The sequence below is a fragment of the Channa argus genome, chromosome 7, assembly GCF_033026475.1.
Source record: "Channa argus isolate prfri chromosome 7, Channa argus male v1.0, whole genome shotgun sequence".
In the NCBI taxonomy this organism is placed as follows: domain Eukaryota; kingdom Metazoa; phylum Chordata; class Actinopteri; order Anabantiformes; family Channidae; genus Channa; species Channa argus.
The window spans coordinates 16,001,778-16,015,075 of record NC_090203.1 but is presented as its reverse complement, the minus strand read 5'-3'; the positions used below and the strand labels follow the sequence as shown (position 1 = coordinate 16,015,075).

The 13,298-nt window shown below is 38.5% G+C and overlaps 1 protein-coding gene across 12 annotated transcripts in view; it reads left to right on the top strand.

The window, feature by feature from the left end:
- LOC137130501 (F-actin-uncapping protein LRRC16A-like) overlaps positions 1-13,298 on the top strand; it is a 55,993-nt gene that overhangs the window by 24,114 nt on the left and 18,581 nt on the right. For 8 of the 12 annotated variants that reach the window (XM_067510744.1, XM_067510747.1, XM_067510743.1 and 5 more), the window contains exons 6-18: positions 136-233; positions 442-512; positions 719-792; positions 1,496-1,571; positions 5,805-5,893; positions 6,591-6,685; positions 8,227-8,313; positions 9,318-9,421; positions 10,159-10,236; positions 10,710-10,786; positions 11,679-11,783; positions 12,178-12,247; positions 13,162-13,173. In XM_067510744.1, the coding sequence (XP_067366845.1) occupies positions 136-233; positions 442-512; positions 719-792; positions 1,496-1,571; positions 5,805-5,893; positions 6,591-6,685; positions 8,227-8,313; positions 9,318-9,421; positions 10,159-10,236; positions 10,710-10,786; positions 11,679-11,783; positions 12,178-12,247; positions 13,162-13,173 (1,036 nt within the window). Of the gene's footprint in view, positions 1-135; positions 234-441; positions 513-718; positions 793-1,495; positions 1,572-3,424; positions 3,560-5,804; positions 5,894-6,590; positions 6,686-8,226; positions 8,314-9,317; positions 9,422-10,158; positions 10,237-10,709; positions 10,787-11,678; positions 11,784-12,177; positions 12,248-13,161; positions 13,174-13,298 lie in introns of those variants that run through there. The other 4 variants (XM_067510745.1, XM_067510748.1, XM_067510741.1 and 1 more) reach the window with 2 other exon arrangements.

The window sequence follows — 13,298 nt, the reverse complement described above, 5'->3', positions numbered from 1 at the left end:
TGCTTACCTGGACAATGTCCATTGATGAGTAAGGCATTCGGAGAGTGACCTGGTGCTGCTCGGTTTGAAATTTTACTTGCTACAGTGTAGAAACAGGATGAGTAAATAATGTTTACATGTATCTTCCGTTTTCAGCAAAGTGATGAAAAAGCTCTGCATGGAGCCTCCAGACAGGCTGACTTCACTGCAGACTCTGTGGGAGAACAGCAAGATTGCTGAGCCTGGACCCTGTGGTAGGAAGCAGTGACTTTACCCGTACAGTATGTGAATTACCATGTGCCTCTACAGTACATCACGTTGCTGTAATGATGTATCGTGTGCCAGTCACTTATATAGGGATTTAACAGCAGTGGTATACTGTATACAAGGTGAATTAAAGCAGTTATGGTTAAGTGATGATGTAAGTGCCACCTAAATTATTTCTTTTGCTCTGTTTTGTAGGTGGGTTTTCTCAGATGTACAGATGTGTGTGTGACTGGTTGGGGCTGCCTTACAGAGAAGAGGTGCAGTGGGTCAGTATTTTCTTATTTTTTGCATTTTTTAAAATTAACAGATCCTTATTCAGGGTTATGCTTATTTCTGTCTAAAGTGCAACAGCCTTCTCTGCTTTTAATGCTTTGTGCAATATATATATATATATATATATATATATATATATATATATATATATATATATATATATATATATATATATATAATAAAAAAAATTTCTTCCCAGGATGTTGACACCATCTATTTGACACAAGACACCAGAGAACTTAACCTGCAGGATTTCAGCCATTTAGAGAACAGGTATGTGTTGGCACAGAAACTGAATTACTGTAGTACACTAAAATGTAAAATGTAAAAATTCAAATGGAGTCAGTGTGGCACACAACAAAGAAGAAATATTGTAGAGTGCATTCAGATAATATTCAGACCCCCAGCACCTTTGACAGTAAATACAGCTTTGAGTCTTTTGGGTGTGATGTCGCAAGCTTTGCACACCTGGATTGGAGGATTTTCTGCCATTCTTGCGCACAGGGCATTGGGCAGGTGATGAGTAGCGCCTGGTTTCCTCCAAACATAACATTTAGAATTGAGGTCAAAAAGCTACAGCTTGGTTTGATCAGAACAAAGAATCTTGGTCTTCACAGTCTGAGAGTCCTTCAGGTGCTTTTTTGCTAACTCTAAAGAGGCTTTCATATGTTTGGACTGAGGAGATGCTTGCCTCTAGCCACTCTGCCAAAAAACACCAAGCTCAAATCCTGTCCAATCAATTTTGTTTACCACAGATGGACTTCGGTCAAGTTGTAGGTTAAATGGAAGACACCCGAGATAAATTCCAAGTGTTACTGTAAAGGGTCTGAATACATAGGCCAGTTTTACATTTTTCATTGTCTGAGGGTCTGAAAACTTTGTGAATGGACTGTACGTGTAACATGATTTATTTTGTTATATAAAAACGCAGTCAGAAATAATTAATTGCAAATCTGAAATTTTCTCTCCAACTCAGGGATCTGGTGGCCATAATAGCTGTACTTGAGTTTAACCAGTGGTTCAACAAACTCTCCACTAAGGACTATAAACTGGTCAGTTTATTTTTACACCATCTCTTCTCATACTGGTCACTGTCCCCCAATCTCATTCATTCTATGGTTGTCTTTTCTCAATAAACAACATGATAAGGCTGCTCAATTTTGGAAAAAACTTACATTGTCTTATTTTTAATTTCTGCGACATATATTGCTATATGAAACCTACAACCCCAATCCCAAAAATGTACAATATGTAAATCATAAATAAAAACAGAATGCAATGATTTGTAAATCTCATCAACCCATACTTTATTCACAATATAACATAAACAACATATCAGATGCTAAAAGAGACATTTTACCATTTCATGGAAAAATTTTGAATTTGATGGCAGCAATACATGTCAAAAAGTTGGAACAGTGTGATGTTTACCATTGTGTAGTATCCCCTTTTCTTTTAACAACAGTCTGTAAATATCTGGGAAGTAAGGAGACCAGTTGCTGAAATTTAGTAGAGGAATGTTGTCCCATTCTTGTCTGATGCAGGATTCCAGCTGCTCGACAGTCCTGGGCCTTCGTTACCAGATTTTTCATTTTTTGATTCACCAAATGTTTTCTATTGGTAAAAAGTCTGGACTGCAGGAAGGCGAGTTCAGCACCCGGACTCTTCTCCTGTGAAGCCATGCTGTTGTGATGGATGCAGCATGTGGTTTAGCATTGTCTTGCTGAAATATGCAAGGTCTTCCCTGAAAGAGATGTTGTCTGGATGGGAGCATATGTTGCTCTAAAATCTCTATGTACTTTTCAGCATTGATGGTGTCTTTCCAGGTGTGTAAGCTAATGCGCCCCCACACCATCAGAGATGCAGGCTTTTGAACTGACCTCTGATTACAAGCTGGATGGTCCTTCTCCTCTTTAGTCTGCACAACAGGGCATCCATGGTGTCCAAAACAAACTTCAAATTTTTGCCTTGTCCTTTGCGCATTGCAATTGTATGTAGAGGAACATTTTTATGAAATTGTTCCACAACGTCTTGACACAATTTGTGAAATTGGTGAACCTCTGCCCATTTTTACATTTCAGGGGCTCTGCCTCTCTGAAATGCTCCTTTTATACCCAGCCATGTTACTGATCTGTTGCCAGTTAACCTGATATAGTTCTCAAATGCTCCTCCATTGGTTGTTTATTTGCAGCAATAATTTTTCCAGCCTTTTTTGCCCCTCTAGCAACTTTTTTGATTCAAATTCAAAATAAAATTTGATATGTTGTTTATGTTCTATTGTGAATAAAATACAGTTTGAGGAGATTTGCAATTCATTGCATTCTGTTTTTATTTAGGTTTTACATGGCTCAATTTAAAAAACTGATGTTTGCAGTTAAAACCCAACTGACCTATGCTCTGAATGGTCATTACCTGCCTATAGCAAAGACTGATGAGTGAGACCTGTGGGACTAATTTTTTACACCTCAAGTAAACAAATTACTTGCCACTCACATTCACTATGTCTGTTAACAACATTTGCTTTTACTTTCTTTGGTCACAAGGAAGCAATTCACTTTTCGCTGTGACTGGTCTTCTGATTAAAGTTTGGACGAAGGAATAAAGTGGCTTAATACATTTGTTAACTCAGCAGGAAAGTATTGTCGACATCCTGTGATGTGACGATATTGAATGAGCACATTGAATTGTCGATGCTGAAACGATATATCTTGTACCTATATGACCATATTTCCCATGGCACAAGTTGAAATATAGTCATTTTTGCCCCAAAATTGCTAAAAGCGTGAATTAATTATTAAAATAATTATAATTTTCCTTCCATGAATACTGTACATCTTCCCTTTCCACGGTGTAACTATGTGTACGTGTCTGGCATAAAGACTATTTCCCCCTTTTGTTTCCTCAGTCTTCCCTCCAGTCTGTTGACTGAGGATCAGTCCACTGTTCTCGTGTGATAAGACTCTTAATCCGGACAATACAAAGGGGCTCAATGTCTCAGCCTGGTGCCCCCCCTGCAGCACCCCATCAACAACTCTCCAATGTAAACCTTTGCTCAGTTTTACCTATTACCACGTGCGGCCTACTCCGCAAACATTTATCTGTCTTAACTAAGACATTTATGTAAAAAAAAAAAAATGTAATTCTTCCAATTTTTTACAGTGTATTAGTACAGTATTTTGGTGTTGTTTTGAACATAGCTTATTTTGTGTTTGTCTTACAAAGAGCCAGGTTTTATGTGTTTATCTGGCTACTATTTAATACAGCTGAACTCCTCTAGGTGTTTCAGGAAAAATATGCCTTTTTTTTCCCCATTTTCCTGTGTATGTGTCTTGTGGAAAGTGATAATGGATAAAGTGGGGAAATAAGACATGCAAGGAGGCATTCTGGAGGATGATTTTGAATTGTTTGTGATCCTGTGCCAATGGAAACGATAACAAGTTAGAAAGCAGAGTGGAACAGAAAGTGACAGAGAGGGAGTCCTGGCAGCAAACTGAGCAGTGAAACAGAAGAACAAAGTGGAAAAAGTGAAAGGGAATAAGTCCGAAATTAAAACGGAAATGAGTCAGAAGGTATTCGTAAAGAGAGATAAGATTCAAAGACACCTGAATGAAAGGCTGACTGATCAGGAACTCAACATATCTCAACAACAAATTTCTCAACAAACAAGTCAGTAGATGTCCTTACATGCAAAAGTGCACTTCAAGTTCAACACTGGCCATCAACCACTGAGTCTGTGCTGTAAAAACACATAGTTACTATGAAATTCTGAAAGCTTTCTAAAAATGTGAAAAAATTAAATGCACAACCCTCAGGCGTAAAAACAGTCGAACCATCCACAAACTGATAAGGAAAATCTTAGTGAATTTGACTAGTAATAAAACACACACACGCACAGCCTGCTACCACAGCGTGGGGTTATGCTGCTCATCTTCAGTTCAGTCACGCTGTTTGTTCTGTGGCCTAATCAAGATGCTGAGCTGAAAATGAGAAAGGAGGGGAAGAAGAGGAGAGGACACCAAGTGATAAGAGGTCTTTTGATGGCTAATGATTACACAGTGTGTGTTTATGTACATGTGTGAAGGTGTGTGAGATTGCACAGCATGACAAAGCTGTTATTTAATAAGCGGCAAACGGTTTAACACACATGCCTACAGTATCACAGTGCTGTCTCCAACTGTTGGGTTGGTCTCTTTGTGTCCTCTCTGCCTCCTTGCAATGCTCCACTCTCAGCTCATTTTCTCTATTTTTTTTTAATGTATCATTGTTTGCTGCTCTACATTATTCTTATGCTGCCTCTGCAGCACTCACTGTAAACATGTGAACAGCAGTCTTTCTGTCTCTCCCTCTCACTGTCTCTTCCTCGCTCCCCTATCCCTCGGTCATTTTCTCTCCTCTTTCTCACCCCCTTGCTGTAGATAACAGTCTGTGACAATGTTTTCAGTGTTTTCAGTGTCCATTGTAGCAGAATAGTACAATGGTCCTATATAGTACAATCTGTTTTGAACTAGCACAGATAATTGGATATCTATTTGAAACTTTGAGAAGTGAAACTGTGTGTTTTTGTGTATGGCTATGACACAGCACACAGTGAACTGGGTCAGTGAATAGGTAGGACATGGACATCCAACTGTTGAATTTTTAATTTGATCTAAATATGAGTGCTTTCAGTCCCTCTTCTCCTGTGGTGTTCAGAGCACAGAAGCAAGACAACATTCTCTCTTCTTAAATGTCTAAAGTATGCCTTGTGTCCCCAGTCTCCCGTTGTCACGCATGAATAGTCTTTGGGTGGAAGAGAAAGATTTAACTACTTCTGTACTTTCGATGGTGCAGCTTTAATTAGCGTAAATGAACAGATTTCTTCAGTAGTTTCATCACATGTACAGGAGCTTTGCTTGTGGGAATCATGTGTCCCAAAAGTAAATTTCTGTGTTATTCCCATGACCTTGAATATTTTAGCACAAGCTTTGTAGTCCGTCTTAAAATAGCATCTTAAGCCTCGGAGCCGATTCAGTTAATTAGTGTATTTTCCTTTGTGCTTTTAATTAAAAATTATAAAGTAAAGCCCTGTATGGATCAGTGAGCTAAGATCTGCTGGGCTTTTCTTTGTGTGAGACTGATAATATGTAACAGCATATTATGTTATATTATTTACTGCTTTCATATTACTGTCAGGTGTTTATAGAACACATCACAACGACTGAAGTATATATACTGTTTAAAGTAACCTGTCTGTAAATTATGTATAACACAAGTGTTAACGTGTGTGTGTCTGTGTGTATCTGCAGTCTACAGATGTGTGTGAGCAGATTCTTAGAGTGGTGTCTCGCTCCAGTCGACTTGAGGAGTTGGTTCTGGACAACGCAGGACTCAAAACGTAAGAAATTTTAAACAGAACTAGTTTAAATGTCAGGTTCTGGCAATCTATCCTAGAAGTTCTGGTATGGATGTGACACATGGGAGGTAGAGGTCGTCTCCAAGCTGCAGGGTCAGTGGTTTAATCCAGTATTGTGGGGTTGTTAGCAATACATGCCGCGTACACTAGTTTTTCCATTGTGGAAGTTTTCAGTGTACTATACAGTGGATATATTTAAAAAGTGCATATTAATATTTGCTGGATTTCTGCTATTTTCATCTTTGTGATAGAAATTGTTCCATTTCACTCTTCTGGCATCAGTCTTGTCATTTAGTGCAGTGCTTCATTTATCTAAAAGAAAGTGATTCCTCAGTTATTAAATTCAGTCTCTATAGGAAGTTTCAATTGCAATAATTATTTAACGGATCCCCCATAACACATCAGAAAAACACTGCAAAATGTGCCTTTTTTTTTTTTTTAATTTAAGAAAAAGTGTTGGAAAATCTGACATTTTAGGTTTCCTTAAAAAATGGTCCACAGCTTCCTGAAGGGATTGTAAAATTTCTACCATTTTTATGATAATGTTGCTGTTCAGACCTGCCTTTGGGTACAGCCAGGTCGGCGAGATATTCATGTCAGTAAAGCCTTTTGATTGGTTGAATCTAAACAGTACATTGGTCATCCACACATAATGGATACACTCTTTCACACTCCGCAGTGATTTTGCCCAGAAGCTAGCTGCAGCCCTGGCCCACAACCCCAGCTCAGGACTCACCACCATTAATCTTGCCAACAACCCACTGGAGGACAGAGGTACGATATCTGCTCTAATCTACCTTAATACACTCCGTCCACAATTCCCTATTCTAAACGTGTTTTCTATTCTATTTTGTATTCATATCATATTTTCTTCACAGCTTCCCACTAGGTACAGCACTGTAAATATTTTACAATCTAAATAAAACTGTCCCAATATCAGGCAACATTTGATTGGTTACTAATAATGTGAACAAGAGACAAATCAAGTTTAATAGGTAACTCTCCTAATGAATCGATTTTTTTTTTTTTCATTTTCAATGTGTATATAATATCTTCTATGATATATGTACACTTCCACACAATGCCACACATTTGATATTTAGTTGGACGACCTTTAGGCTTGATTACCCCACACAGTCCCTGAGGTGTTGTTCCAGTGAGCTTATGCAATGTCCCAACATTTGTTTCCATCTAGAGTTGCATTAAATTTTCACTAAGATCTTGTACTAATGATAAGGAAGTTAAATTACTACATATTCTTCTCCAGGAGATACCAAAGATCCTTGTCAGGATTTAGGTGGCCAGTCCATGTTAATTTAGTTGATGTTAATTTATGTCTCATGCTCCCTGAACCACTCTTTACAATTTGACCCTGATGAATCGTGGCATTGCCATCTTAAAATATGCCTATGCCATAAGGACTTATTGCATCAGAGAAGGTTGAAAGAATTATTGCTAGCTGAAACATAAGTATCACTGCATTAAAAATCCAGGGTCAGATTTACTTATAAATAAGTGATAATATAAGTGATGACGTTTATGGCCAGGCAGTGTAGATTAAACCACTGGTTCTCGTTTTCCATGCAAACCAGGAATGACCACTGCTGAGTGCCTACTGTAGCTCAGGTGGGTTTAGTCAATGGGACTGAGACTCAAAGGCCTCTATCCTGAGGCCTCTCAGTAACAGTCCCAATAATGCATTTAACTAGTAATTATTTGGCATTTAACTAAATATTAGGCAGCTAATGTAAACGCTCTACAGATTTCAGGGGCTTATCAATTATTCATAATGCCTTCTCATGTACCATGAGAAGTTGTTGGATGTCCTCTTATTTAAAAACTACAGTAGCAAGTACTAAGGGCCAGGTTTGACAGTAAGTACTTTAATTGACATTTAGGCTCTAGGTAAGTTTACTTTGGTAAACATTTATAAATGAGTTGTTGATGCTGTTATGTAAAATTAGGCTTTTTCATGTTTACTAGTTGTTCGGACTGATTCAATTATTACAACATTTAAGAGTGTCTCTTTAAGTTCTGCTACACTTTTGTTTCCTTCTCAGAATTGCCTGTAGTGTGTCTGTTGTCATTTTTTCTGCAGGGATTGTCAGTGTTGAGCCACTCTGTAGCCAGTCTCTTTAAATGTAGCATAAAGAAGGAACTTTTATGATGGCTGTTCTGATGCTGCGCCTGTAAAATTTTGACTAAAGGTGTAAAATATGCAAAGTCTGTGTATGAGTGAGCAACTCCAAATCAGCCTCGCAAAAGAGAACTCAAAAGAACAAATGCTGTTTTGTTTCCTTTGGTTTTTGCTGCAGGTGTCTCCTCCCTGGGTGCTCAGTTTGCCAAACTCAATATGGGGCTTAAGCATTTAAACTTCTCCAAAACCTCACTATCACCCAAAGGTATGTACTGTACAGTATTGTATCCCTGGCACTTTTATGTACATAAACTGAAGATGCTAAAATGAGTTGAAGTATAGTGGAAACATTCACAGTTATGAAATAGAGAGGGTTGGTTTCAAGTATTGCTTTATATGTTGGCTTTAATGTCAGTGCTCTTTAATTATCTCATGCATTTCACATCTTCCATGGCCACTGTTAACACTGATTTACAGAAGGAAGAAATGACAAATATGTGTTTGTGATACGTGAGATTACCATGACAGTCTGCGCACAATCCATGCTCGATTTAATTGGCATGAATGCTCCTCTCCAGATCACCTTCCTTCAGTCACTAAAGCCATAACTTCTCTTCATTATGAAAAAATAACAGTTATGGCCTTTAATGAAAAGTAGTTATAAGTCTGATTGTGTAGTTCTATAAAGTTATTCTCTGCATAATTTTTAAATAAATATAGCTGGTGTCAACAGTTACTTTGGGGTAGATTTCTTCTTGGTTTTCATCCAAAGTTAAAGCTATGACACCTGTCATCATCTCTAGGGACCCATTGTAAATAAGCTCTGCTCTCAGGCGATGAATAAAGAGTGTAGGGTTAGTGAGAAGACTGCTGCCTAAACTGAGGCCTGCTCATCTAGCTAAAGGCCGAATCTATAATCCAAACACCCAAAAGCCCTCACTGCTCATGGAAAACGGAGAGGCTTGAGGCTTTTTTTCCTTCATTGATTTTGTCGATGCTGCTCAAAATTTAGCAGATCTGTATTTTGGTCTCTTGAATTTCCTGTTTGTCACTTCATTCCCCTTTATCATATTCTCTGTCATATCTTCTCATCTGTATAGTTGTGTGTATCATGCCTTGATTCACTGGCAGGCAGAGTGAGGACTTTATAACAGTGCCTTTTTTTGTGTGTCAGCCATGTGATAGACAGGTCAGCAGTTTCATGTTTAGTGTCTCAATATCACAGAACAACAACAGAATTTCATGTGCGTGTGTGTGTGTGTGTTTTAGGGGTGAACAGCCTTTGCCAGTCACTGAGTGCCAACCCATCCATCCCCAGCAGCCTCGTCCATCTGGACCTCTCAGGGAATATCCTCCGAGGAGATGACATGCAGGTAAACACACACAAATACACACAGTATCTAATCTGTTTTTAAGCTGGTATCAATAGCACTTAATTGACTGAAACAGTTCGGCGCTGCAGTTTCAGGCGCTTGTAAATCAGTTGGCATGTCACTCTGCTGGAGAGTATTGATGCTTGGAGGTTTGACATCTGTTCAAAGGAAAGATACAGACATGATACACTCTGCTGTGTGGCTGCACATTGGAATTCATTTAACAGACAAGACTGATTTACTGTATTTGTAACTGGACAAGTCTTAATGCATATAGTATGTACAGAGCAAAATTCAATTAGATGCAGAAATGAGCCCATTTAAAATATGAATAGAGAGGGACTTTCAGCAAACAGAATTTTTAATAGTGACAATTTTGATTTTAGTTTCAAAACTAAGCATTTGGTCTGAAGAGCAGAAGACAAAATTTAATGATGCTGTACTTTTTTTTAGTATCCAACAACGATGTGACATGAAATGTCACAGTAAGAAGGCGAGAAGGCGAGCAGAAAAAGTATTATGAAAAATAAACTGTATAATAGTTAAAACAAACAAAGAAATGAGAAAATGTAACCAAAGATTTTAAAATCTTGACCTACTGGAGTCTAAGTCACTTTCCACTGGTCATCACCGCATTAGTTTAACATCTGCTGATGATTGGTCGAATCTACATTTACAATATCCTGTCTCACATTTTAATACCATCTACTGTATTTTGTTTTATGCTTTGTTTATAGCATTTCTATCACTTCCTTGGTCAACACAACAGCCTGGCAACCCTTGACCTCTCCAACACTGACTGCTCATTGGACCAGGTAAGTCAGGAGCCACATTGAAATAAAACTTGTTCAAATCAAAAGGTACTGAATGAGTTTAATATAAATAAAATCTGCAACTCTAAAATAATTTAGAGTTGCTCCTCATTATACAGGATTGTAATCCAATGTATACACTTAGTCAATCTGTGTAGCTGTCTGCTGCTTGTGTAGAGCTTTGAATGCTGTATGTGATATATTGATGTGGATCCTGAAGCCAAATACACTTTATTGATTAGTCTGAGATGTTGCCAGCTTTCATGCTTTTGCTGAAGATATTGATTAGCTCCTAAATCATGTTCCGTCACGTACAGGCAACTATAAATACACATACAAATATAAATACACCTACAACAGGGTTGAAAAGTGCAAAGTGTTTAGTGGTCACAAATCCTAAATGTTTTTTGTGGCTGTTTGTTTTTAAACTTAAATTCCAAAACTTAATAGAAGCCAACATGCTGTGTGTACTCCAGGTTTGCTCTGCTCTTCTGAGAGGCTCAGTCCAACACCTCTCTGTTCTCAACGTGTCAAAGAGTACCTTCCCCCACAGGTAAGATTCCATGTTGTCCAAATGCAGAAACACTGGAAGTACTGTAGTGTACATGCTGCATTTAAGGGTACAACAGAGGATCATCAGTGTAAACGTCAAATAGTGTAACAAAAGACAAAGACAGAACATTGCAACTGTTTAAATAGGCTGGGATTAGCCAGGAGTTGTTACAGTAACACACGTTGAGGAGTGTGGGTGTGAACACTCAGTAAAAACTACATTAGGTACAGCTGTACAATCTAATTCAACCCAATATAGCAGCTCTGCCACAAGTTCCAGATTGAGTTGAAACTCTCAGAAAGGTGATAAGTCACCTGTGTTTATTATGGGTCATAGTGGGTAGTGGAATTGTACTGGAGTGCATGACATGAAGAGGTGGTTCTAATGTTCTGGGCCTCTCATTTGTTTTAAACAGATTGATGATCTGTGAAACAGATGGGTGAGGGGTGGGCTTTTCCTCCCTTTCTTATCTCTCTCTCCAGTGTCTCCCCAGGGAGTTGAGGACTTCATCAAGGGAATAGGGGAAATGGATTTGGGATGGGGGTAGAATATTATGTAGGTGGTGACCAAATGAGTGTACAGATAGCAGCAGAGGTGGGAGACAAGGTTACTGTTTACATGTATCTGGGCCTTACAGTGTTTCTGTTGTTTCAAAATTCCTTTGGTATCCTTTGTTTGTTGGTGTCTCTTAAACTGTAGGCAAAGTGGGTTACTGGCTTTTAGGACCTGGTAAAAGTCTAAAACCTTAAAGTTGGCCTCAATCTCAGGCCAGCTACAGGGGGCTTTCACATTTTATAGTACTGGGTCAAAATTTTAGAAACTGTGTGTTGGTGATCTTAAATATTACTGTCACTGATGTGGCATTATTTGATTTTCTCCTCTGTTTCTGTAGGAAAGGCAAAGATGTGACACCATCATTCAAGCACTTCTTCAGCAGTGCCATGTCTCTCAGCTCCATTAACATGTCAGGAACCAAGCTGCCACCAGAGGCCCTCAAGTGAGTCATTCACACTGAATGTGTCTAAGGACCAGCTCCTTCTCTCCTGCATTCTGTGACTTCATACTTTTTTCCTTTATATATGCATTTAAAGCTGTACATTTTTGGACTTTCAGGTAAAAATAAAAACTGTCAGCTTATATCACAGTGAGGGGTAACATTAGCGAACAGCTGCAACTGGGAGATTGAGTTGGGATATTTAAACATGGGGGGAAAAGTATCCTCAGGTAAAAAGTTAAACACAACAAAGTGAAGCAAAGAAAAAGGTGCCCGTCCAGGGAAATCCAGACTCACAAAAACAAGTCATGGGTTACTAACATTTAGTTTTTAAAGGTCAGGGTTATATTTCATCAACATTTTTAGATTTAAACTGAATTTAATGCTATTGTTTCAGAGCGCTTCTGCTTGGCCTGGCCAGTAACCTGAATGTGAAGGACGTGTCGTTAGACCTCAGTTGCTGTGAGGTAAGACCTACAGAGATGCACTGCACATAAGTTATTTTAAATTAAGGTGTTAATTTTCAGTATATACACATCCCAATTGTATTATTTAAACTACATGTTCATTTCCTTACTGCATATACAGTGATTCTTGAAACATGTGAATATTTACTAAAACACTAAAATACTAGATACATTGGCAATAAGTTTCATCCCTTGAAAAAATGCAAAGGATGCCTTTATTTTTACAGTTTCGAGCATTAGTAGTATGTACACAGTAATTGCCTTTTATCAGGTTGAGTTTGAGTGTGGCTTTTAATAGTTTTAATGTAATACTCATCCAGTGAAATCAGCTTTTTAGGATCCACTCCAAACCCTTTGACAGGCCAGTGGACGACTAAGTGGCTGTATAATGGAATAGCTGGCAAAGGATAGGCGTGGGCGAAGGGGGTGAAGCTGACGGAAGGGAGGGAGGGGGGTTGACTGGGTGTTCAGTTTCCCCATCTTAATTGTTTCATCACAACTCTCACCCACATACACACACATTTACACAGCATCTCCTCCCTTTTTTCAACAGATAAAGACAGCTTGCTGCATATTCAATGGGACTTCTAAAGATAATGCATGAATGCAAATTACACAGGAAATCCAATTCCAGATCCCCATAGAAATCTTTCTAAGCTGAAGCTGTAATGGAAAATGATTCATTCTTTTCTTTTTCGAAGCCTTAATGAACCATTTGGTGGAGGCAGTCTAGAACTGTACTTCGAGTAGGTTGACAGTGCACAAAATAAGAACTGTGTGTAACTCCCTTTTGAATGTGTGTGTCTGCGATGAGTGTGTTTGCAGAATGATCATTAAGCATCTGTGTGTTTTGTATTCTGTAATTGTTGGCTTGGCTCTGACATGCTGTTCTCTCCCCCTAACGCCTCTGTAAGCTTGGCCATTGTGTAAGTAGCAACGTGCTCATTCCTAATAATCAACATCTCATTTTTATTTGCACGTCTGTTTTACCAGATTCTTACTTTTCTAATCATATTGTTCTCGGCTTTTATTTTCCATTTATCAACATTTC